Genomic DNA, 27,289 nt, shown 5'->3' with positions numbered 1-27,289 from the left:
AATGTGTGTGTATAGTACTTTTAATTAAAACTGCACAAATTTCCAGATGAGTATATGATACACATAACTATCTCCACCGGAATCATTTCAAAGGAGTTGTGCAATATACTCAGATCCTTCTCAAGAACCAGTTTCTTAATTACAAGTGGGGTGACTCACTGGCTATCATAAGCAGAGTCAAACTGACTTGACATTTCTCTTTATACATGCCATTTTGCTTAAGGGAGCAGAAAGCTGTTTGGCAAATTATCTGAAGATAACAAAGGCTCCCAACCCTTGTATATGTGTGTGTGCGCATAACTTGTTCTGACAGGCTCTTTGGAACATCAGATTCCACGCTGGCTCTGCTGCTGACTGCAAAGCTTCTTGGTGTTTTGATTGTATTACATGTGCATTGCATCTGGGAAGTCGACCTGAGGATGATTACTTTGTGTTATATGTATTATATTCTCATCTGAAGATTTATGCAGTATTGATACTAATGTTGGTTAAGGCTAATGCTTCACATGAAACACAGACTTGATTACAGGAGCCTTGTTCAGTCGTCCGCCTAAAAGGATTTATATACCTAAGAAGGGTGATAAAATGGAGGGCTAAGAAAACCCTATGAAATTCATGGGGTCACCATAAATTGACAAGAGTGACAAAGCCTGAACTCTAGGCTCACTTCAGAGTGGGGCTTTGCCTCATAATAATAAACACACTGAGCCCTGACTGAGGCGAAGCTCCGCCCTCGCCCCTTCCCCCTCAACGGTCTCCCAACCGTCCCGCTTCGCGCAAGCCCCGCCCCCAGCTCGCGCCAGCAGCAACGGGACCACCCTCCCCCCCCGCACTAGAGCGACAAGCGAGTCAGAAAAGAACGTTTTCTCCTCCTCGCATCTGATTGGTCCGCCCCAACGGGGCGTGACCTAAACAGCGGGCTCCGATTGGCCGCCTCCGAGCCAGGCGCGTGCTGTGTGGGTGTGTGTTGAGAGGCGGGCCTCTTGTTTCCAAGGCTACTGTGGGAAGGGAAGTGGTGGTGGGAGGAGGAGGAGAGTGAACGAGTGCTGTGGTGATGAGGCGGGCCTCTCGTTTCCTAGGCTACTGTGGGAGGCTGTCACGTGGGAGGAGGAGGAGGTGGAGACAGAGAGAGGTAAAGAAGGAAGGAAGGAAAAGGAGGCGGGCAGGAAAGGGTGTCACTCATTCCGCTCCTCAGCTGCGATTGGCGGAGACGCGTCGGTTCGGATCACGTGACGGGGGCACCCAGGAGCTTCGCGATTGGTGGTTCCCGTGGTTACGAGGAATGAAGGGGCGGGGCTTTGGAGAAGCAAGAGAAGGAGGAGGAAGAGGAGGACCAGAAGCAGGGCGGCCGCGGCCTGTGAAGGTGGTTCCTCCTCTGTCTTTCCTGGGCGCCATGGCGGGGCCGGAGGAGGAGGCGGGGGCGATGGAGGCCTCAGGGGGGTGAATGCTGGCGGCGGCGGCGGTGGTGGCGGCGGCCCTGGTCGGTAAGGAGGATGCGGGAGTACAAGGTGGTGGTGCTGGGCTCGGGCGGGGTGGGCAAGTCGGCGCTGACGGTGCAGTTCGTGACGGGGACCTTCATCGAGAAGTACGACCCCACCATCGAGGACTTCTACCGCAAGGAGATCGAGGTGGACGCCTCGCCCTCGGTGCTGGAGATCCTGGACACGGCGGGCACCGAGCAGTTCGCCTCCATGAGGGACCTCTACATCAAGAACGGCCAGGGCTTCATCCTCGTCTACAGCCTCGTCAACCAGCAGAGCTTCCAGGACATACGGCCCATGCGGGACCAGATCATCCGCGTCAAGAGGTGAGACGGACCGAGAGCCACAGGCCCTTCGCCCGCTTTCACGCTTTGTCTGTCTGCTGGCTATGGAATTCTGGGAGTTGGAGTTGGTTGTGGGCCCAGAGTGTAACTCCAACTCCCAGAATTCCATAGCCAGCAGACAGACAAAGAGTTAAAGCCGTGCCAAACTGGGTTGTCTCTCCAGTGTGGATGCATTTCCATGGCTCTCCTCTGAGGCTGAGAGAATGTGACGCACCCAAACCCACCAAGTGGATTTCCTTGGCTGAGCCAGGATTTGAACCCAGAGCCCTGCTCCAATGCTCAAGCCACACTACAACACACTGACTCTCTCCTCCTGAAGCAGGGGCCTGAACAGACAGGCCAAAACAAAGCTGCTTCTGGTCACTTTGGAGGGATGCTGTTTAAATGACACACGCATCTTAAGAGGCCAGAAGCTGCGCCAAAGCTGTGCTTTGGTCTTTAGGACTGGAGCATGGCTTTGGTGCGGCTTCCAGCCTCTTAGGGCACATGAAGCATTCAAACAGCATACCTTCCTTCCTGCCCCCTTCCGTTCCGCGCCAGGCCCTAGCACTATGCCTTATTTTCGGCGTATGGCTTATATTGGGCAAATGCTTAGAAATCCTGCTACGGCGTATTTAAGGGTATGTCCTATTTTGGGGGGAACAGTATTTCTGTGCCCACTGGGGCCTTCACCTCAGATGTGGAGATAATGCCGCCCCTTCCTTGCCTCCAAACCTATCTGTCCCTAGAGCTGTCCTTGTCTATCTTTAGTTCTGTTTCCCACGCACAGAGCTTTCAATTCCTCATTCCATCCACTTCCGGTGCTCCCTCTGTGTTGCATCTCCTACAGCTTCCATAACTTCTGCGACTCCTGACTTAACACAGCACCAATCGGCTTCAGTTTGTCACACGTAGCTTTGCTTAGTGTTTGTACTCTGTGTTTCTGTGCACATATCTCTAATGTTTTGAGCGCATTGGTGTCCCTTTGCTGCCCTGTTCCTGTCACGTAGCTCTCTGCGTCTGTAGAGCATTCTGTGTGCCTGTGTTGCCGCCTACTCTCACGATGATGTGCATGAACTGATGCTGTGCCTACGCATTGCAAGTATGCACTGGACAGGTGGCTTTGGATTTTTTCCTTTCTGCCTCTAAGGGCAGACTAATGCTCTCTAAAAGTATTAGAACCAGTTGCATCCCATACTAAACACTGTCTTTCCAGTTCTCTTATAACAAGTTACTTGAATTCAAGGACATAATTGTGTTCGTCTGGAACAGTATGTAAAGGGGTCTTGTAGCACTCTGAAGTAGATTTCAGTCTACAAAAGATTATGCTACCAACTTCTTTCTCAGTTAGTCACAAAGGTGCTACAAAGCCCTTTGCACATTGATAGGGTGTAGTTCTCTCCAACTAACTGGGGATTAGGGCGTTTCCTACATTTTCTTTTTTCTTTTTAAATTGGATTATTTACCTTGTAAGGTTTAATAAGGCATCACACCTTCCTTTTCCTCCTGAACTGCTGGCATTTGGTCTGGGGAGAGGTATGGATGAGGGAGGGAGAGCTTCTCCCCATCTGCAATAGGGGAAAGCTTTGACTTGTTTCTCTATCATACTGAAGTGATTGAGGCAAGATGCTATTATTTTGCTAAATGAGTCTGAAGAAGGTAATTCAAGAAGCTGCATCTTTTCAAAAACTATATTAGGATTGCCCTAGAAAGGATAAATCAAAATTGCAGTATTCACTAATGAACATTTATCTCAACACCCATGTATAGAAAAATAAAGTCTACTTTAAAACCACCTCGCTGTAGGTACCACCACTTGCAGCTTAACTTGTTCTTGTCTGACAAACCTGAGGTTAGCCTGGTTAAGGGGCCTCTGTGTCAGTCATTTGTAACACTGCTTAGAGAAGGTTACAGTTAACACAAGAAAGAAAGCTTAGATATACCAAATATAATACTGTGAGTAGGTAAGTATCAGTAATCAAGTGTAGCAGGAGACTGGAAGAACTTGGCATTCAAAGAAAAGATCTAACTCAGGATATTTTTGGGAATCCAGATAATGCTGAACTGCAGGTCGTAGCAGTCCCAGCCAGCAAAAGTGAGGAGTGCTGAAAATTGCAGGCCAACAACCTCTGTATGACTGCATGATTTTCACCTCTGGTTTTAATCCAGTTTTTAGTCCTGACTAGAGTAGTCTTAAATACTCTAACGGCACCAGATCCTGTCTGATCCTGGAAGTTAAGCAAGTTCTACCCTAGTTTGTACTTGGATAAGAGACTGCCAACAAATACCCAGATGCTGTAGGTTATATTTCAGAGGAAGTAACTGGCAAAACCACCTTTGAGTATTCCTTGCCTAAGAAAACCCTATGAAACTCATGCGGTCTCCATAAGTCAACAGGCAACTTGAAGACACATGCACACACAGAGTATAACCATTGAATACGATTAAATGTACAGTGGGCCCTTGGTATCTGCTGAGGTTTGGTTCCAGGACCTTCCGTGGATACCAAAATACGTGGATGCTCAATACAATGCATAGTAAAATGGTGTACCTTATAAAAATTGGCAAAAAGCAAGGTTTGCTTTTGGGAATTTATATATTTAAAAAATATTTTCAAGCTGTGGATGGTTTAGTCCATTGGTAAAGAATCCATGGATTCGAAGGGCTGGCTGTATTCTGTAGATTCAGTGCATTTACTGAAGTATGGGACTAATATCTAGATTTAAAAATCACTAGTGATGTTATGTGTTGCATGTTGCAGCATACTTCAAGAAATGTGGCCTACAGTTCAGTGGAGGCCACCCTGTATAGATCAGTTTTCATAAGCCTATGAATATAAACTAGGATGGCATCTGGTGGGCCTGATTTGGTGACCAGATTTGGTAGTGCAACCACAGGGAGGCTTCTACTTTGTGCAGTCCCACTTGTAATATTTCACTGAGAACTAAAGGAGGCCTTCCTGAGAATTACATAGTAGGGAGGCTGATAAATCACATGATAATAGGTGCAATTAGGGAGCAGGGAAAGTGCCCGTGGGTTCCAGAACAAGGAATAAATTGAGCAAAATAACCCAGCTAATTCAAGTGAGGAGTGTCACACCTAGTCACCATTACATCTGATTTTATTTGAATTTTCTTAACTTCAAACCTGATGCTGAATTATGCCTAGAGTCTGTCTGTCCTCCAGGCCTCCACAACAAAAAACTGTTTTTTGCTCTGCAGTACAGCTAAAATTGGACAGGTGCAGTGTAGTGCAAAATTGCTGTCATTTCCTTAGACATCCAGTAATCCTCTTATTAGCAAAAATTTGACCTGTTCTCGGAATGTAATCTAACCTATTATAACTGTTGACATAAGTATAAGTGACTTGTCTGAGATTTTATCTGTTATATTGACTCTTGGTTCTGGGTATAGTAGAACAGAGAAAGCCCAAACATCACAATACAAAAGTCTTTCCTTATCTCAATAAGTCATTACTGAGGCACACCAAGAAGAAAATCCAGATAATTTTTGAAGTCCTGATCAGAATACTTTAGGCTTCTGTTAAGATTTTGTTGCAGTATTCCTCAATATAATTAAGAGGGAGGGACAGTTATTCTTTGGTCCCCACCAAATAAAGGAAGCTTTGAGCAGAAAGATGGCCAGATGGTACAGCTATAGCCAGTACAGTACCTGGCTGTGCAGAACAAGAGAATGTTGTTTTCCTCCCTGGTTCACTCTCATTCCTGTTCCACTGGTCTGTCAGGCACCAGTACCATCCTTATTAAGCACCCAGTTCACTTTTTCCTCCTATATTCCTTTAGGTTATGGGGCCTCAATTGTAAAACTAACATTTTTGCTTATAAGTATATTAGTAGTACTCCTGTATTTGCTTCTAAAATACATGTCTTGTTACTGATTTTTTTTTCTTTCTTTCTTTGTGGGTAACGGTAACATTTTCTACAAGTTGGTTTTGTCTGTCGAGTGAGCAGTAGTCCCCAAATAAGACAAATCATTTGTTCTTCCTGTTAGAATTGTACAGGCCCCCCGGTTATAATTTTCCCCAATAGTTAATTTTGTATTCTTATCCATGTTTATCCGATAAACTCTTTGATAAACACTTTGAAGATGCATACTATATGTTCTTAGCACTTTTAGAGTTCTGTAAAAGAACTAAAATCCACCAAATCATGGACTAGTTTTTAACTCTTTAACTTTGCACACTGTTGGGAAAATTCTGTGGCTTCTTCTTCAGCATAAATTTTGTTAACATCAAAGATAACCAGTCATGGCACACAAAAAATGGGGAGAATCCAGATTGGTGCTATACAGATGGTAGAATGCTACTGCTATGTGCCTGTTTATATAATTTCTCCCTACAAAACACAGTATTTATATTTGTTTCGGTGGGAAATTACTTTCTTTTTATTAGAGGAAGGGCATACAAGTGGGTTGTAATGAAGATGCTTCTGTTCTTATATCCTTGGAGAAATCTGTAGCGTATTCTGTACATCATGTTCTCAGTGAGGAAGATGCATAGCAACTTGTGAGCAAGTTACCTCAATATAACTAGCCTCATTTGCTGCTAACCTGGTAATAGTGCATTTCCCACTCCCCTCCATCCCCTACTTCTGTAGAGATGTGACCAGTAAAATGGGATTCCTATATAGGTCTCCAAGATTTTCTGGGGGGGGGGCAGTAATACTGGTAATTTGCCATGGACATGTGCCATGTAGTTGGGCAGATACAGAAATTCTACATGGAATACAGGCTGCATCATTCATGCTGAACTCTAATTTTGGGATATACTATAACACACCAAACTACTGTTTTTATGCAAATTACACTGGTTCTTCTGGACTAGAGGTTGGGGCTGCCTAATCTTCTTGCTGCTATTGGACTACTCACATCAGCTCTATCTAGCATAGCTAGTAGTGAGGGATGATGGCGGATACTGTCCAACTAGTGTCTAAAGGGCCACACATTCTCCATGGCTGTTCTAGACCAGTTCATGTGACCAAAATTACATGTCACTGTGTGGATTTGCTCCTTCTAGGCATGTTGCAAAATGATTGTAGCTCAGTTTTATCATGTTTCCATCCCATTAGCAAAGCTTTGGCAGCTGAATTCCACAGTGAAAAAATAGGATCTGATTAAATTGTTCTGAGCCTTGAAGTTGGCTGTTTATTTTATGGTGATCCCATAAATTTCACAGGTTTTCTTTAGCAAGAATACTCAGAGGTGGTTTTGCTCATTCCTTCCTCTAAAATATAGTGACAAGACAATTATATAACCATGTATGTAGAAGAGAGAAAAGACAGAATTTTATAGAGCATGAAGCAACCTGAAAGATGCTGGTTCTTGCGTAATTATGTTTCTAAATCCTTGTCTCTTGTCTTCCATTAACTTTGTAGGAAGATTGTGTCAGTCTTTAAAGAGCCACGTTTTGTACCAACTTAACAAAAATAGCTGAAGGTTCTTCTGGACAAGGTATCTTGTTCTGCTAAAGATACAGATGAGTAGAACTGTATTATAAACTTGTCTTGGGGATGGAGAGTTATGGAGGCACAAATATAGCAAGCTACAGCACTAAAACAAAATCAAAGTGTAAGGGCTCTGAGTTTCAGTACAGCAATGAGTGGTGGGTATGTCTCTCAAGAGAGTATATGAATATGCCTTAACAGAAGAAGGCAGCAGAAAATAGACAGCAATACTGGACAAGCACTTGTGATGTTATGTGTTGCGTGCATGTCATAGCATACTTAAAGGAAAGTTCAGAACATTAATGCATTCTCTTTTCTTAAGTGGAGGAAGTATAAGTATTGATTGTTCTGATGGGAATTGTTTTAAAAAAAATTATGTTGAAGGTTTCCCTACAGCAGCTAATTGTGTCCTTTATAGTTTGCTCACCTGTTGTTCCATGTTCATTTCAGTAACCTTTCTGCCATAGTCTTTAAGCTCTTATTATCTTCAGGAATATATTCATAAAGCTTAGGATACCTTTGACCCTGTTAAAGTAGAATTTGTGCAAGAAAGTTCAATGATGCCTTCATTCCAAATTCTTTAGACCTGGGAAGATAGGGAAAATGATACTGAACCTGGATCCGCACCGTTAGTTGAACTTGATTTCCATTGTAAGCCCTGGTGGCGCAGTAGTTAAATGCCTGTACTGCAGCCACTCACTCAAAACCATAAGGTTGCGAGTTCAAATCCAGCTAAGGGGGCTCAAGCTTCACTCAGGCTTGCATCCTTCTGAGGTCGTTAAAATGAGTACCCAGCTTGTTGGGGGCAATTAGCTTACAGTTGTAAACCGCTTAGACACTGTTAATTCAGTATGAAGTAGTATATAAATGAAGCTGGTTTGTTTGTTTGTTTGTTTGAAATAACAGACTTAAGTCATAACTAACTTGTGCTGCTGATCTGAGTGGAAACTGAACTTGCCTAACTTACTGCATGTAACTGATTGTGTTCAATATTACTTTTAATTTTTTTATCTTATTGAAAAAGTATTTTCCAGTGTCTTTCACAAATCCCCATTTGGATGCATTATAATAGTTCTCCCTCCACTAGACATTTTTTTTTTTTGGGGGGGGATGCGCGTTCTAAATTATCAAAACAGTCTGAAAATTGATTTTTAAAAGATATTTTAAAACCATTTTAAAATTAATCTTTACAAGTTCATTATAATTAAGGTTAGCAATAGCAAGTACATTTCTACATCACTTATCAGTGCACTTAAGCACTCTCTAAGCGGTTTACAATGTGTAAGCTAATTGCTCCCAACAAGCTGGGTACTCATTTTAGTGACCTCAGAACAGTTGGCCCTGGAGCCCCTGGCTGGAATTGAACTCACAACCGTTTGTGAGTGAGTGGCTGCAATCCTGGAATTTAACCACTGCACCACCAGGGTTCTTCAAGAATGACTTGGTCATTAATCCTATATGCACTTATCTGAGAGTGTATGCCCTTTAGAAATAAACAGGTTTTGCTTCTGAGAGCATGTATAGGATCATGCCATAAATATTATTGAATTCCAGAGTATTTAACCTGAAAAATAGCAGTGAGAAATAAATGGAAAATACAGAGGTTATGTGTGTCAACAATTTTATGATAGTATTTGAATTTAAGCAGATTAATAGCAATAGGAAGTGCATGTCTATACCGCTTATCAGTGCACTTTAGCACTCCCTAAGCAGTTTACAATGTGTAAGCTAAATAAAGCCTCTAACATTGGAGAATTTGGCTTCAGTGTTAACTAATTTCTATTACGGATAGATGCACCCCAGGATTGCACCAGGCAAGAGCCATTAGAATGGAGTTGAAAAAAAGCACCTTTGTAAGCTGTCAGGAGTTAAAACAAAGTTGACTGCTTATAGAATATCAAATGACCTGTCTTTGTTTAGTAAGGGCAATGTATAAAATGGGGTTTTAATATATTTTTCTATCATGGGGGGGGACTTTCTCCCCCAAGTTTCATACCTTCCCAGAAAGAATGTGTTCTGCTCTCTGCCTGAAGACTGTAGGGCCTTTTGGAACAGCAGATCAAAATCCTTCTCATTATGTAGTGTGTGATGGAGGCGCAGAGTGGAAATAATTTGTATTTTGTTTGTGAAGATTGTCCTGCAGAATAAGCACTGCACTAGAATTCCTGAGTCACCCTGAAGTGTTGTAATTCCATACTGTAGAAGGGGAAGGACTTCCTACATTCTTTTAGTAGTGGAGAGTTGCCCTTTTCCCTATGTGTCTTAGGACCAAAACACACTGCAGAAATAGTCCAGGTTGAGACCATTGTAACTGCCCTGGCTCAGAGCTAGGGAATTCAGGGAACTATAGTTTCTTGTGGCACTAAAGCTCTCTAAAATAGCTCTCTGTCAGGGCTTCTCAGGGCAGAAGGCTAAATGCCTCACAAAACTACAATTCCCAGAATTCTGTAGACTTGACCATTAAGCCAGGGCAGTTAAAGTGGTCTCAAACTGGATTATTTCTGCAGTGTGCTTTGACCCTTAGAAAGCCACTCGCTGCCTTCTGAATGTATATACACATAATGGTTCCCATGGTTAGCTTTGAAATCTGAAACATGAAAATTTGACACCCTGATATTCCTTTGCCTCTAATATCAGTTGGTTTTGATTATATGATTAACTTCAGAAATGTCTACAAAAATAAATTGGTAGGCAAAATAGATGTGATAGTTTAAATGGTGCATACTGTACAGTCATCCTGGACATTCTGGAAAAGAGGTAATGGAGAAAGGCAGTTATGACAGAAGCATCTGTAATCTCTATGCTGAAGTTCCTATTTCCTATTTGCCATTTGCACAGTCCCCACTCCACTGTTAGAGTAAAGTAGCAGTCATCAAGGGGACAGGAACAATCCACCTTGGTCTTGCAGTGTCCAAGAAAGCAAACAACAAGTGCATTGGGAAATCCCTTGGGAATGACTAATGTTTTAAAAGGACTGGGTAGACTTCTTACTTCTACAAAATGCAATTGAAAGTTCTGTTTAATATGATTTAAGCAAGTCAACAAACACCTACTCATTAGTTCCCACTATTAGCAAGTATGCAAGAAATACTTTTGATACTTTGCCATTTTCTAGCCCTTAGGCTGCATTCACACTGCAGAAATAATTCAGTTTGACAGTACTTGAACTGCCACAGCTCAGTGCTATGGGATTCTGGGAATTATAGTTTATAGGCTAAATGCCTCACAAAACTACAGTTCCCAAAATTCCATAGCATTTAGCCATGACTGCTAAAGTGTTGTCAAACTGGATTATTTCTGCAGTGTGGATGCAGCTTCTCTGTCAGTACAGTATGTTGTACTGAAGACCAAAAAGGAGTCAATGTTAGCAATTGCAACCCAACATGAATACATGTATTAAGCTTTTGAACTGGTTACATATGTACAGTACTTGTGCATTGAAAAGCTAATGTGAAATTGCTAACTAAGGCTACATCCACACTGTAGAAATAATGTTTGACACCACTTTAGTTGCCATGGCTCAGTGCTATGGAATCCTGGGGATTGTAGTCTGTTGTGGCACCAGGGCTTTCTGACAGAGAAGTCTAAATGTCTCACAAAACTACAGTTCCCAGAATTCCATAGCATTGAGCCATGGCAGTTAAAGTGGTCTCAAACTGGATTATTTCTGCAGTGCAAATGTAGCTAACTAATAGAATAGTTGTAGAGTATCTTAGATTCCCTGTGGATCCAGTGATTGTTTTGTGTGTGAATCACTCCAGTGTATGATTTGTATAAAAGTGACAGCTGTATAACTTGAAAAATTATGAATTGGAATAGATATCAATAATAATATTGATAGGCAGAAACAGATTTACTGATAAGCACAAAATAATTCAATTAAAATGTGGATTTTGAGAGTATTTAAAATAGCTCCATAACATTTTTTACTTAAAATATAAAGGTGAAATATATTGGCCTACTCTCCTTGCTCATTTCCAGAGAGTAAATATATGAATTTTTTAAAAACCTTGCCAGAGATAGTACATTAGTTAATAGTAAATGGAAATGTCAGGATCTAAAATTATGATTAATTTTTACTGTAACAACAAAACCCCACTACCCACCTACATGTCTAGAAAATACACTTAATGCAGTGCAGATTCAGACATCACTAGCATGGGGAAAGATGGGTTGTGCAATAAATTCTGAATTATATGTAGAACATGAATTAGTTCCAGTTTGTTTGTGCTAAGAGATACAGTTTCACAACATACCTAGATATTACCTAGATAACATGTACCCATAAAATTTTGAAAAGAAGGAAGGAGTCTAGCAACACCTTTGAGACTGATTTATTTCAGCACAAGCTTTTGTGGACTCAGTTCACTTTCACAGATATCTGGAGTAAAGCCAGTTGACAGAAATATATACAAAGGTGTTCATGTGTAGTGGCCAGTGTTACAGAAATGTCAAATATGCTGACACGGTGATGGGGTAGCAAGTGCAATCTCAGTGGTGGCCATAAAGCCAGGATGGAGAACATTGGAAGGCTTGGGAGCTGCATTAGCCATGCTCCAGGAAACTTTGGTGAGCTGCACCCCTGTGGGCACACTCCCATCACAAAAAACCTTTTAAAAGTTCCAAAATGCACTCAATGCCTATTACGAGGGATGAGAGTCATTTTCTCCATGTCCTCCACCTTAGCCAATTTAGGCCTAGGAGAGGTCTTTTTAAAAGTAGGAAGTGATCAGAAGTCACTTATGGCAGTGGTTTTCAATCTTTTTACCCTTGTGACCCTCTTTACATCTACATGCGGACACTATGCCCTCCCCAATGTATATATTGTGGGACAGCTTGCCGGAGGAGATCCATCTTATCACCACCTTAGACGCCTTCAAGAAGGCACTAAAGACAGATCTCTTCTGGCGGGCCTACCCACCTGATCTTTTATAAGAGTTCTTAAATACTCCACTTCTGATCTGTTTGTATGAATGTTAGTTGATGATCTGTTATTTTAGTGACTTAATAGGACAATGTCATTGTTTTAACGGTTGTATTTTATATGGAATTGTTTTATTGTTGTAATCCTGCCTCGATCTGCAGGGAGAGGCGGGAAATATAAATAAAAATTATAATTATAATTATTATTATTATTATTATTATATAAAAATATTTTGTTTAGTACGCATATTTTCATTTGCATATTCATGCATATTCATATTTTAACATTTGATAAGGAAATAGCATTGTTCAGATTAGAACAGATTTATTTAAATTAATTCAGTACTTAACACATGCGAATTTTACACATATCTTCCAGGACAGAAAAAAAGTTTGGGAAGAAGAGGAGGGGTGATCAGGGCCTTCAAGTCTTGTGCCCCCCCCCTCGAAAAGTCTTGTCCCCCCCCTCCCCCAAGGGTCTGGTTCTACCATTTGAGAACCACTGACTTATGGTTTTTGTCTGGTTTTTAGTAAGCTCCTTACTAAAATAAAATAATAGGATGAACCAAAAATGGCCCAGGGGACTGTATGTGGCCCATGGGCCACACTTTACCTACATTGTGAAGAATACTTAAAAGGATGAGGTGAGTGGCATGTCACGCATAGAACTACAGATCAGCAGGTAAACATAAGTATGTTGGACACAAATTTAACATTAGTAGTGTCAGGATACACAAAAACAGAGTAAGAACATGGGCTTTGTATGATCTTTGGTAGGTACTAGAGGGAGAGAATTGGACCCCAGAGCTTGTGCACCCTAAGGCAGACCAGGTTTACGAAAGCTTATGCTACACTGTCTTTTGCCCAGTTAGTCTCAAAGGTGGTACAAGATCCCTTTGCATTCTTTTCTTCCATGAGTTCAGAATGTCATGCTCTGCTTTTTCCTTAACTCTCTGCCCCCAATGCCCATCCTTCAAGTAGTACAACTAACACCCAGGATGCTTCCTGATGTTGCTTTTACCATGCAATTGCAGTGCCTTCTTCTGAAGGTGACAGTGTCTTCACTTGCAACCCTCCTGCATTTTCGCATTGATTTTTTTCAAGACAGAAAAATTATGAAGGAACAGAATGGATATATATGTTTTTCAATCGTGATCAGTAATAGCTCTCTAATTAGTAGCACCTCAGGACAAAGTTTGTTGTACTTGGATGAATATACTGTTTTAAGATGTCGTTCCTTGAGGCAACCTAGGTTGCTGCCACACTGCAGAATTAGTGTGGTTTGACAATGCCATAACTGCCACGGCTCAGTGCTATGAAGTCCTGTGATTTATAGTTCTTGTGGCACTAAACAGTAAATAGCTCCCAAACTAAAAATCCCAGAATTCTGTAACATTGAGCCATGGCAGTTAAAGCGGTGCCAAACTGGGCTAGTTCTGTAGTGTAGATGCAGCTTCAGAAACCATTACCCTTGCCCCCTCCCCATGCTGTAAAAGCTCATTGATATACTTACTGGTGTCTTGGTACTGCAAACTTGCTTACCTCCAAGCACTTCACACTGACTCAGGTGTTAGTAATTTTATGACAGTTTATATCAATATTTTGCATAGATTTGTCCTCAGTTGACTCAACAGTGAAAATCTGCATGTCAAAAAGCAGGACTCACAGTAAATGCTGCTTGGTGAAAATATTTTATAGTGGACTAATTGGGCTGAAATGTTCAAGGAAGCAGTCAAGTATTAAGTCCTTAGAACAGTAAAATAAATGCGGTATCCCACCATCCTTTTTCTAAGAGAGCACTTGACACAGTAATTATAGTAAACGAAACATAAAAGTGTGGGTTTTTTTTAAAGAAAAAAGTACCCATATTTTCCGACGTATAAGATGACCCCCAACTTTTCCAGTTAAAATATAGAGTTTGGGATATACTCGCCATATAAGACTACTTCTCTTCCGATGCACAGCAAATAAAAAATAACTAAACATCAGATTTAATTTCAATATGGTAATTTCAATTCAAATGCTTAATGACATGCAAGTACTTAGCAGGAAAACCTGTTGTATACAAAGCCTGATTGGATTGGTCAGCTCTCCCTGTCTGCCCAGCCCTCCTTGTCTCCAAAACTATCAGAGAGGTATTTTTTCCATACCCCAGGCGTCCTAGACGCCTGCAGCTTGCTCTGCCCTTCACTTACACCTTCCTAGTGAGGCGCCCCCTCACCTAGTCATCAGGATGGTGTTAAGTCACTTCTTTCCATGAATCCTGGTGAGTGTATTTTCTTCTACCGTACTTATACAGTGCCGCCCTTCCTGCTTTCATACGGTCGCTGCATATGGTGGAGATGCGGATGCGGCCATTTTTGAGCTCCCCCCACCATATGCGGCAACTGCAGAATCTCCAGTCTGGCACGGAGGTTTCAGCACCCGCTCTATAAGATGACCCTCGACTTTTGAGAAGATTTTCCTGGGATAAAAAGTAGTCTTATACGCCAGAAAATAGAGTATGTGCCACTGTCAGAATATTAACTTTGGCACTTGAGGAAAAGAAAGTTACTTATTTCTTCAGGTTGCATACCTGTTTGCCAGTCTTTAAACATTTTCTCTTAACTGAATGTTAACTTGTCATTCTTAAGTAGTTTTGGTTTATACAAACAACAGTTGTTGTGTTTTAAATGTGTTCATTTCAATTCTTCTGTACAGTGGGCCCTTAGTATCTACTGGAGTTTGCTTGCAGCCTCCCCTCCCGGCCAAGGATATCAAAATCAGTGGATGCTCAAGCCCCACCACATACAGTAGCATAGTAATGGTGCCCCTTATATTTCACGATTTTTCCCCATTTCACTTTGATTTTCCACAAAAGGCTTCTTTTTTTAATGTACATTAAATAGGTATTGCTTAAAGAAATGCAACTCTGACTAATATATGGCTTTGTGTGATTTGTTTTTCTGGATTATTTTTTAAAACAATTTCTACATGTCATTTTGTCTTTCACTATAAAAATGTCGTAGAATATGTGTGGCTTTATCTAGCATTACTTTTCTGGTCATTGTATTAGTTCACATCACTTGTGAAGCTTCTCCTTCCATATAGGAAAGGTTCTTGATTATTCTGAAATGCCCAGTATAATTTGAAGATTCAAAAGCAGGTGGTGTTAAAGAGAGAGGGTTCATAGTCGGATGCGTTCTAAAAAAAATTCTGTAGTAGACCGGATCTTTTCATAGGCTGAATATATTCTGAATGCATAATGAAGTTTTAATATTGGCAACTGTTTGGATTGACACTGGTTTGGTGTTATGTGACTCAGCCACAGTGACCTTTAGACACATGCTGTTCTCCACTGTTCCTCTCATGCGGATCTGAGAGGAGTTCAGAAGATTTTGCTTTCACTTTAGATTACTATTTCTTGTTGTATTATCCAGACTGACAAATTGTAGATAACCAGTGTCACTATGGTGTAGTGGTTAGAATGTAGTTCTGGGACTTGGGAGATCCAAGTTCAGGTCCCTACTCAAATTCACTGGATGACCTCAGTTTAGTCCCTGTCTCAGTTTGATCTACCACACTGGGTTATTGTGGAGATAAAGTGCGATGGAGGAGTGCCATGTATACTACTACCATGAGTTCATTGGAGGAAAGGTGGGATATAGATAGAAATAAAAAAATTCAAAACAATTTTCAAATAATTAGTTATGAAGCTTGTTGTCTAAAACTGAGGTTGGAAACTGCAGCAGTCCTGGGACTCTCCAGTGCCCTTGTGAATGGGTCATAATATTGGATGTTCACTTCGGGTTTTGAAAAACAGTTTTCAAACTGTTAAACAATGTAGGGCTCTGTAATCTATTTAAAAGATGAATTGCCACTGCTGTAGCCTTCCAAGAGAGACAATTCAACCACTTTTTGGCCAGGAGAAGGGCAATCCAAGGTGCCTGGAGTGATTGGAGGCCACAAAAACAGCCTTGGGGCAGTGTGGAGTCCTGAGGCTACACTTTCTCCATCTCCAGTTTAAACTAACCTTGAGGAGTGAGAGTGAGCCCAAGGATCATTGTGATGTATTCAAGTTGTGCTAAGCTATGACTCAAGGTGGTCATTTTCTCTCTGCTAGCTGTACCTCCAAGCAATTGCTTCCTATATAGATTTGTGACCTTTAAAATGTGTTTTCAGCAATATATTGAAGAAACTGGCATTGTAATAGGGACTTTTCTTGTTTGAGAATCACAATTCCCAGTTAAGTCTGTTTTTGGATGCCTCCCTTATGAAACAAAGGAAGGGATTATGCCCCAAAGGAGTTGTGATTGCTAGCTGTGAAAAATGAATAAGTACTTTAAGTTGGAGTCTAATGTATAAATGAAGCTAAAACCCAAGCAGCTGCACTTCAAGATTAGCAGGCCTCTTTAAAAACGAACAAATGCCCCCCTTCTTCACCACAAATGAGCAGCTTTCCTGCTGTAGATCCCTAACTAGTCTGAGCATGCAGAGCTTAGATACCCATCATGAGGCATGTCTGGCTTTATTATTTCCAAAAACTACATTCTTTTTGTGTATACCAACATTGTAGTAGGCATATATAACCCCGACATAAAACTGCTTTGCTTGAAAGAACATGTCACGGCATCTTTTTGTCTTGTTGCTATTAACTTCTGCATTGCAGCATTGCATTAAAATAAAAATATTTAGTCAAGCATGAATCATGGATTGACTGCAGATGTAAAATCTTCCTTAAACGTCTGCTTTCTAAAATGTTTCGGGAACACCGTGCACTTGGTGCATTTCTGAGTATGTGTCTTGATTTGGGAAAGTAGAGGAGGAAGGGACATGTGACATGCTGAGACCAGTTGTGTTGAATCAATTCTTGTGGTTTGCTGAGACATGTAGCGTTGTGATGCCCCCTCCTCCTGGAAGCCACACTTTTCTGACAGGTTGATTGACACTGCCTTCCTCTTCGGAAACCTTTCCAATAGAATTAAAAGGCTTGAAACATGTACTTATAATCAGCCCTGTTTTTTTCCCCTAGTTTCTGGAGGGAGGTTTGTTGGTGATGGTATAGCAATATCACATATTGCTAATGAATGTAAGGAAACTTTTAAATGCAGATACAGCATGTGGGCTTGGGTTCTTACCTTAGATTTCTGCATTTATTATTTATTTTGTTTTTAGAATTGCTATACACTATTGACACTTCATTGAACTGTCCAGTTATCTGCCCTGGGTACTGCCCCACTGCCTGGAAATAGTACAAAATTTACTTATTCAGAAGTTCAGGAATTACTCTTTTGCATCTTCACCTGGTTGAAACTTTAAAATTTTCATCATCAGGGTGGTTACAACAAGCATAATGTATTATAATTATCTCCTGTTAACTAGTACACTCATCCCTCCACATTTGCAGTTTTGACTTTTGCGGATTTGAGTATTCACGGATTTTATTAATATGTTCTCTCTTAGGAATATATAGGTCCTCCAGAGCAATTCTGTAGTCAACTTTAGCCAAAAGTCACACTGAAGGACCTAGAGATTCCTAGAGAGAACACTCCACTAGGCATTTGTAGCTCCTCCAGCACAATTCTGTGGTCTGGCAGACGTTGACCACAGAGTTGCACTGGAGGACCTAGAGATTCCTAGAGAGGTGTTCTCTCAAATGAAAACATTGATTTTTGTGGGGGGGGGGGGGGGTTGGGCTATGTGTCCATGTTCTGGAAGAGTATATTCCTGAAATTTTTCTAGCATCTGTGGCTGGCATCCTCAGAGAATGCTGGCCTGGAAGTGAGAAGGGTATATATACTGTGTGGCCTTGGGTTGAGAGGAAGTGATTTACATGTTAACCTGTGTGTTGTTGAATGGCATGACCTCAGTGTGTCTATTTAATTAGTGATTCGTTGTCTGCTGTGAAATCCCCCTGACTCTTGGTGGTTTTCATTTGCATTTGCTGAGTCGATTTTGGTGTTTTTCAGGACTGTTATTATTATTATTTGTTTACTTTAAGGGTTTCTTCGTTCCTGTTGAAGTTGTCTAGGTGTTTGTGGATTTTAATGGCTTCCCTGTGCATTCTGATCTGATAGTTGTTGGCATGGTCCAGAATTTCAGTGTTTTCAAATAGCATTTTATGCCCGGGATGGTTTATAATGTGTTCTTCTACTGCTGATTTTTCTGGTTGATCCACTCTGCAGTGTCTCCCATGTTCCTTGATTTGTATTTGAACACTGCATTTGGAGTCCTATGAAGACTTGTCTGCACTGCACGTGATGCAGTAAACTTCTGTGGCCGTGAGAGGGTCTCTCTTGTCCTTCACTGAGTTTAGCATTTGCTGGATTTTCATGGCCAGTTTGTAGACCATTTGGAGTTTGTGTTTCCTCACCAGTTTCCCTTTTCTGTCTGTGACTTGTTTGATGTATGGTAAAAATACCTTCCCTTTGGGTGGTTGTTTGTCTTCACTCCTGTGGGTTTTTCTGGGTCTGGCAGCTCTTCTGATGTCTGAGTTGGAGTAACAATTAGCCTGTAGATCCCATTCTAGGTGCTTCAGTTCATCTTCCAGAAAGTGGAGTTCACTTATCCATTTTGCCCAGCATACCAGTGTTTTTACTGTGCTTCTTTTTTGTCCTGGGTGATGGTTGGAGTTCTTGTGTAGGTATCGGTCTCTGTGTGTAGGTTTCCTATGCTCAAATGTTATTTTGGTTTGTGAATGACTAGGACATCCATGAATGGAAATGTTCCTTTCTTTTTTTTTTTTTTCCATCGTGAATTGGATGTTTAGGTGGATGTTGTTCATATGGTTCAGAAACATGGTCCGATCTTCTCTGTGGCTCCAAGTGGTGCCAAGTGTCATTCACATATTGGAACCATGTTGTGGGCTTTTTGGTGCTGCTTCCAAGGCTTGCTTTTCAAGGTATTCCATATAAAAGTTTGCTTTCATGGGGCTCAAAGGATTTCCTATGGCTACACCATCTCTGTTTGGAAAACACCAATATCAAGACCGAGCAAGTGCAAATGAAAACCACCCAGGGTCAGGGGGTTTTCTCTCAACCCAGGGTCACTCACTTCCATGCAGCATTCTCCGACGATGCCAGCCACAGATGCTAGTGAAACATCAGGAATAAACTTCTAGAACATGGCCACATAGCCCGAAAAACCTACCATAAAAAAATTATGGATGCCAGCTGTGAAAGCCTTCGACTTGACATAAAAACATAGTGCTCTCCCATTAAGTTAGGCCTAGAATTTAATATAAAGGGTGGCGCAAACTACTTGAAAAATCTCACAATCCCCAAATATCGCTTGGCATTTTCTAAAGCGAGATTTAATGTATTTCCATCTGCAGTATTGGAAGGCCATTTTCAACATGTTGAATATAAAGATCGTCTGTGCCTTTGTGGAGAAGGGTCTGTAGAATCTATATCACATATTCCTTCTCATATGTATTTTCTACAAGGATGACAGACTGAGATTAATTAAACCCTTATTAGATAAATTTCAAGGAAGATCTCAGGGCTGGTGTACAAGATATCTATTGAAGGACACTGATAAAAAGGTTACAGAAGAGGTGGCAAAATTTTGTTTTGCAGCAATCAAGACACGCAGGGCTATAATTACTACAGCAAGAATAAATAACTGGTATTAGTAATCAACAGTAAACATCCCCTTTTGACCTAGTTCATTTTATAGCGTACAGGATCTGTTTTGCACAACAAGGGCTAGATATGCTCCTAACTGAATGTATTATTTTTAATTGTACAGACTTTGCATATTTATGCTCAATATGTCATTGCTATGTCAAACTGGTTGTAACTGTTTTGATCTGTTTTTAATTTTTCATTTTTTTGCCTGGAGGTCTGTTGACTGTAATAAAGGTTTGATTGAGTGTTTTTGTTATTTGTGGTTTTCCCACATTCACGGGGTCCTGTGTCCCTAACCCCAGCAAATGTGGAGGGATGAGTGTACTAGTTTTCTAAAAGAAATGATTACTTATCTCAATTCTGCAGAACTGAAATGTAATAAAAGGTCATAATTTAGTTTAGACTCTTCAATTGAAATAATTAACTTCAAGGTATATATATCCAGTCTAAGTTGTTTACAGTGTTAAACATAAGAGAAAGATGCGCCACACCCAAAATTGCTTAGCTGGGTTGTATGTTGAGTAAAAGCTTACCAATGTAGAACAAAAAATGATCTTAGCTGCAGATGTTCTTCCTCCAACTCCAGGTGTCTGATTTTTGGGGTGGGAGCTTCCTATTAATTTGCACACATCAAATGTCATACTTGTTTGTCCTAGAACATTTAAGTGCATCATTATTGTAGAGGCGTTGGCAGCAGCTCTGTTACTCAGCTTATTGAAACTTTTATGATAAGTCTTTGGGATCTTGCAAAATAAGTTGTATTTTTCTGGTGGAACACTGAAGCTGTTCATTGTGGCAAAATTAGGATTCTAGAGGGGTTGCAGCTGGATTTCCTATCCTTGACTTGCATTGTTCATCAGAATAATTGGGATGACTCATTTTTGTAAGCTGTCTGCTTGTTTATCATTCCTGTGCCTACAGTATTTAGGCAAAGGGCTGCAAGGAGTGCATGCATGCACAGGAAGATTGGCTGACAGATTTGAGTGCACAGCCTGTGTTTTCAGCAGGACTGGAAATCTTGTTTTAGATCCAGATTATGCCTTGCCTCTTTTGCAAGGTATTTTTTGACCATTCTGGTTACATTTTGAATGACTGAATACGCATAGAGTATAAAATCCTATGATCTGTGTTTTGCTTTCTGTTTTGTTGAATGAAAAGGAAGATAAATTTCTCACTTTAAGTATTCTCAGTTTCTCTGGCCTCAAGAACTTTTTCACATTGTCTCAAAAGCCCTTTTCTGGCATTATCTTCCATACAGTCATAATCATACAGAACATAAGCAGAGCTATATATGCTCTCCCACTGCCTGTACTTGGGGAAAATTTGTTAAGGAGAAGAAAAATTACCTATAGCCAGGGTTCCAAACCACAGGAAAAGCCTACTCATATGCAGCATGGTTTCCTTTTTACAGACATACCCCTGGAAGCAGCAAGGATCCTCCCTCCTCCTGTGATTACAGCCATGAAAATGAAAAATACCAGTAGTATCTGGAAAAGGCTGAAATTAAATGAAAATCTGTTATAACCTTGGCTTTCCTAATTTGTAAAATTCATATCAAGTTTGTCCCAGCTCCAAGCCATACTAGATTGTAAGTCTTTTTCCCCTCATAGAGATTCATATGGGTTTTCCTTGACATTAAAATGATAGCATATTTTGTGCATTTCCTTTTTAAAGTACTAAAACATGTTATCAGTGCTCTGCTTTAGGTTTTCGCAGCCAAATAAGAATGGTTGTTTCTGCCCAGGTTCTAGGTTTTCACACTCCCTTTTCCTTATGTGTTTGGATTGTGCAAACCATCGTTTATTTGCTCACAAATTCAGAATGGGAGATCGCATTTCAGTGTAGTTACACATTCGGAATTGCATGCAAATGATGCTTTCCATTTGTCTAGTTCAGATTTAACAGACAAGGAAGTGAAGGAGGAAGTTCAAAAGGCTGTCCAGATCCACACAGCCAAAGAATGTGTGTGATGTGTATGGGTGTTATGAAGTGGGGCTCTACAGGCTAACTCCATTCTCTTGTCACTATATCAGATTTCTCCCTTTTTTGGAGGAATTTAGAACACATACTGCCCTTTCTCATGTGCTCTAAATGCTAAAGATGTGTGGCTGCTAGCATTCCATCGGGTACAGAAGAACTAGTTTATTATGTAGGGTGGGTTTACTCTGATGGAGGGGTATGGTGTTAATTCTCACTGGAAAATTGTATTTACAGTATCTGTGAAGGAATAAGTAGAACTGAGTACACTGTCCCCAGTCCAGCCTCTGTGGATTCAGCATAAGTTGTGATTGGAGCTTTTTTTGTATACAGTTGTACATGCAAGAATGGGGAGCTGGATTGCTATATTTTGCAGTGGTATCTACAGAGTCCATATGGATATGTTTTGTAAACACATAGACTTCCATTTCTACCATCCTCTGAATGTGTGGAGATCAGAGATTGTCCTGTTATCTGTGAACATTTTAAGAGCTTTGGCATTATTTACTGAATAAAAGTAATTTATGTTCTCCATTTTGGAACGTAATTATCTTTCAGCTGTAACTGTGTTTCTTCTAACATACTAGAGGTCCCCAAAACAGTTTAACAAATTTAAGTTGCTCTTTTACTTTCTTTCCAGTCTTAAGCTTTGTGTTACTTTACTAGTGTTCTGCCCCTCTCCCAAAGTTTGCAATGGACTTCAACCTTCTTTTATGCATCTTATTGCAGGTATGAAAAGGTGCCTGTAATCTTGGTTGGAAATAAAGTGGACCTGGAGAGTGAGAGGGAAGTGTCATCGAGTGAAGGTAGAGCTCTGGCCGAAGAATGGGGTTGCCCGTTTATGGAGACTTCTGCTAAAAGTAAAACAATGGTGGATGAGCTCTTTGCAGAGATTGTCAGACAGATGAACTATGCCTCTCAGCCAGATAAAGATGACCCATGCTGTTCTGCATGTAATATACAATAGCATTCCGAATGATGGAATTGGACCCAGTTGGCTGTATTTTTGGTAAGGTTATACAACTGGCTACTTCACTTCGTGATTTAAAGTTGGGTCTTGTGGGATAAATCCAAAGTGGAGTCACGACATTAAACTCTAAAAGGAACCTTGAAGTTGATCTGTGTAGCAAAAGAATTGGGGATAAGCTTCTAAAGTTCACTTACCTGCAGCACATCTCCTACACCTGCAACTCTGTGGCATAGCCAACAGTTTTACAGGGTGAGCACAAACAATGTGTGTTGGCTTTGTCAGGCGCCAGCTACAGCTCTAAGCTAAGAGTTGATGATGGTGAAAAGGAGAGCACCAGCAAAAGACCCTTTGCACTCTGCATATTCTCTACTGATAAGTAAAAGTTAACAAAATTTGTGTGTCTGCATATTGAATTTCAGGACTTGTCCCTTGTGGCCAAGCTCACTCAGTCAAATATGCTAATCTCATCTTTGACACAAGTGTTAGTAGGATTTTTGGCAAATTGATGTGGTTTTCTCCCCCTTCCCCCCCTCCTTAAATTTGATTATTTTCTATGATCCCGTCATGCGAAAAGGAAAATATTCTATCATTACTTGAAAGTAAAGTGAGGAGCTCTGAAAAAAACCAACGGCTTGAGAAGAGAACAGTGGGACATTGGAATGTGTTAAAATATTCTGCTTTGCTGCTCAAACGTAGTGGATTGCTTCGGATGCTGTTCAGTCAAGAAACCAAACAAACCCTCTGTTTACAAAGCAGGCAACGTGTTCATCTCTTTACTGAACCAAGAAGAAGCAACTGTGATGGGGGTAAAAAAATTGCTTAGCCTTACTAACGAAGAAAGTTTTTAGCACATTAACAAGTACCACCTTGTAAGGAAAATGAAGCCATGTTGTATCCAGATGTTCCTTCTTGCAGAAACCTCATGGGGACTGTGAGCATCCTGCATTCTTCAGTTTAAGGATACCAGTTTCTTTCTTGCCTTTAAGGGCTATGTCTTTGATGTGATATTCCCAACTAACATATGGAATTCAAATTTGCCATTTTATAGCTTTAATGTTGGCAATTTCGTTAAATGAAATAACTGTGTGAAGTTACTTTGGCTCAGAAGTTGAATACACAATATTGTAATTCTGTATGTGAGCAAGAAAGAGGTTCTTGTCTTCAGTTGCCTAACATGCTAGTCAGGTGCTGCTGCCATACAGTGATCCTGTTGCCCTGGTTATTGCTGTGACAAGTAGTGAGTGAAAACATTGTTTTGAAATGGTGCTCTGCCTCTGATCTTAATTTTCATAGCAGTGAAATACTTTATAATTTGCATGACTTAACAGCACCTGTTATATCTATTCTGATGTCTTACAATCAAGGAAGTCTCCAATCAGAATGTCTAAGGTTGAAATGCTGGAGTGATCATGTTGAGCTGGACCTTTATGGATTAAATTTGGCCTTTAAAATGCAATATCACTGAGCCTGTGGTCCAAATGCCACCCCACCGATTGGTTTCTCAATCTTGTGAAGTAGCTGTGTAGTGTTTTGTGGAGACGAGTGGAGATGAGTGTGTGTCTTGTGAGTGTGTATGTGTGTGTATGTGTATGTGTTGGTGGGTGGGTGGGTGTGGAAACTTTTACAAATGCTGTAATGAACTTGAGTTCTGAGATGTTTGCCTCCATCAGCAGAAAAACAGCCTGCAATCTAAAGTGTGTTTGAAGAAAATACAAAAAACATGAGACAACACTTTGCCACTTTATTTCTTACACAGCAGAATACTTGTCATTTAGTTTACTTTCCTAGTGATTTGCTAATAATGATGGATGATCATGGGCCACTATTGCCTTAGTCCTTGCATGATTTTTTTTTCATAATCAAGAAACAAAGAGTGTAATGCTAAACATGAAGTCCTACTCTAGAAATGTAACTCTATCCCAGGCAGCTTGGACAGCCTTGAAAGTTGTGGCACCTTTAGTACATCTCATATTGACAACTTGCATGCGTTCAGGGAGAGGAAAACTATCAGCAGTTCACACTCCCTGAAATATCTGAGGAATGTTATACGGCTGTAGATTTGTCTGTTAAGAAAATAACAAGTCTCACCTCTCAGATAAGAATGAGGTAAGCAATTAGAACCTTAATTTTGATGGCATATTTTGCCGATTTGATTAAAAAGAGTTTCCTGTTTTGCATGTCAAATTGTTAATGTAGTCATAAGTAAAATGAATGACAGGCACACATGGAATTTCTGGTAAAAATGGGCATGATTTTCATGTAGAAGTCCTCACATAACATGGTAGTTTTGAACAAAATAAAAATTCAGAGTACTTCCATAGTAACACTTCATTGCTATTTTAGAGACAAAGCATTGTGTGTTCCCAGAAAAGTGTAACCATTGTATGAAATACATAATTTCCAGGAGACTGTTTGCTACTTGGATCCTGCTTACATGGCTATAGTGGGACACTCAAGGGTATATTTAATGAAAATATTTTAAATCAGCAGAAGGGGTATTAAAGGCTACAGATAATCACATTTACATGGGTTTTCCCCTCATGACATGTGTTTAGGCCAGTGAAGGGGTAAATCACAGATAAAATAGGTGTCTGGTATCACCAGTTGTCTAGTGCCAATCCAAGCAGTGCCAGTGCTGTGTGGTTCCTCCCTCTCTTCCTGTGGTGCTGATGAGGTTCTTGCTCTTCTAGCCATAACTTTGATGCATCTGTCTTTTTATATTAGTTTTCATTGGCTGACACTGAAGATAGGCTTAAAGAAACTAGGCAAGGTGATGGTCAGCCTCCCTCTCAACTGGGCCACTTGACAACCCTGGCTGAATGCCTCTGGATGTATGGCACTTTTCAGATGTAAACCTTGCAATCTTCCAACAAAATGCCATAGCGGTGTTTCTCCATTTATAGATATAGCAGTGTGGCACATCGGCATGCATCAGTGCCATTGTAGATCTTGCAAGTTGCTTGTCAAGGATGACTGCTTATTTTTGTATCCCAATCAGATTCCAATGATAGTCCACTATTTTGGGTATAACATGCCTTAAAATATTATCATTTGATCCAAAGACCCACTGTTCTTTAGCTATTCTTGTAGAGCTTTGTATTTTTCTGCAGCTGGCTTTTTTTAAGTTGATACTGTTGTAGGATGTTCAACTTCTTTTGAAAACATTTTGTCCCCTCTTACAAAAGTAGATCAAACCAGCATCTGTTCTAAAAGTTGTTAAAGATAAGCCCTCCCCTGCTCGCCCATCCAGTCCACAGCCTTCCACTTATTGATAGCAGCTTTTGAGGACTTCTTGGACTTCTTCTCCTGGTAGGACCAACAATAGACTTTAATTCCACTCCTGTTTTAAAAGTAGCATTAGGTTCTGTGGGCAGACTTACCAGTATTTATTTTCAACATGACACATGCTGCCTAAAGATGTTGTCCGTTTAAGGTGAGGGGATTCATGGCTTTTCACCAGTATGCAACTGAAGCACTGATTGGACTGTAATTACAAAACTCCATGACAAAGAAAATTTGGCAACTGCAGCAATTTAAATGTGCATGGTTCCTCTGTCAGTTCTTGATCAGGGTTTCCAGAAGGGATTGCAGTGTGTTTTTGAAAACTAGGTATAACAATTGACCGTTTGGGATATCCTAGAGTTGAATAAAGATACTTAACAGTTAATGATTGAGCTGTGTTACAACTGATAGCTGGAAAAATGGAGTACGTTTTGTAAGGTGTCAGTTGTTTAAATCAAGAGGTTTCAAAATAAGTCAAATTGTACATAGAACTCAATGCAGACTCAGCAGTTGTATTTGGAGTTAAATTATTTTAACAAATAAATTTATTTAATGAAATCCCTGTTTGGCTTCATTGTATGTTCACTTTTTCATTTCTGGTTCAAAGACAAAGCAAGGAGCCAGCTATGTGTTTTGACTGCTTTACTTATTTATTTGGACTTCATTTAACCCTCAGTGCCTTGATTCTTTGGAAAGGACATAAAATGCCAAATGGTTTGGGATGAGGGGTGTGTGTGTGTGTGTGTGTGTTGTACATGGTTTGGTAGGATGGTTTTGGTAAAGCATCCTAATTTCAAGAAATGCAAGAGACTGAACTAAAATATTTGCAATACATATTAAAAGCTATTGCATTCCAAACCAGCCTTGATTTAAAACTACACCATTGTGCATAAATATCCTGCTATTCCTTGATGATTACCTCTTAGGGCTGATATGACACTGCAAACTGACACTTGTTAGCTTCGATTTGATCGTCCTGTTTCAGCAGTGCTAGTGCTAACGTTAACACGATTGTTCCAGCTAACTGACATTGATTAGCAGTTTCATTGTAGTCATGCCAGTATGGATATAATACACCATTGTGTATGATAGCAGTGAGCAGTGGCTGTTTTTTTGTTTCAGAGCCATGTGGGTCTTCAGGTGCCAAACGCTAGAGGCTGACACACTGAGAATGATGTATTCCACAGCCAGTACTGTGAAGATTGACAAATGCTGTTAATTGTCCATAGCCGTCAGCTGGTCTTGCTGCTGATAACTGGCCCATT

General features: G+C 40.6%; 1 protein-coding gene across 1 annotated transcript; it reads left to right on the top strand.

Moving 5' to 3' along the window:
- The first annotated feature begins 1,322 nt into the window (after positions 1-1,322).
- On the top strand, positions 1,323-26,569 carry LOC149319127 (ras-related protein Rap-2a-like). Its single transcript, XM_089511152.1, has 2 exons — positions 1,323-1,807; positions 22,502-26,569. The coding sequence occupies exons 1-2, from the start codon at positions 1,494-1,496 to the stop codon at positions 22,737-22,739; spliced, it is 552 nt and encodes a 183-aa protein (XP_089367278.1). The 5' UTR covers positions 1,323-1,493; the 3' UTR covers positions 22,740-26,569.
- Positions 26,570-27,289: the final 720 nt, after the last annotated feature.

This window comes from Sceloporus occidentalis, unplaced genomic scaffold, assembly GCF_023333645.1.
Source record: "Sceloporus occidentalis isolate IW3139 unplaced genomic scaffold, rSceOcc1.0.p SCAF_2, whole genome shotgun sequence".
NCBI classification, from domain to species: domain Eukaryota; kingdom Metazoa; phylum Chordata; class Lepidosauria; order Squamata; family Phrynosomatidae; genus Sceloporus; species Sceloporus occidentalis.
The sequence above is the reverse complement of the archived record's forward strand: the minus strand, read 5'-3'. Positions and strand labels throughout refer to the sequence as shown.

Bases quoted from the DNA above. Each gene is read 5' to 3' on its own strand.
- LOC149319127 (XM_089511152.1), top strand. From the start codon at position 1,494: ATGCGGGAGTACAAGGTGGTGGTGCTGGGCTCGGGCGGGGTGGGCAAG. The intron at 1,808-22,501 runs GTGAGACGGACC...ATCTTATTGCAG, and splicing joins CAGATCATCCGCGTCAAGAG to GTATGAAAAGGTGCCTGTAA.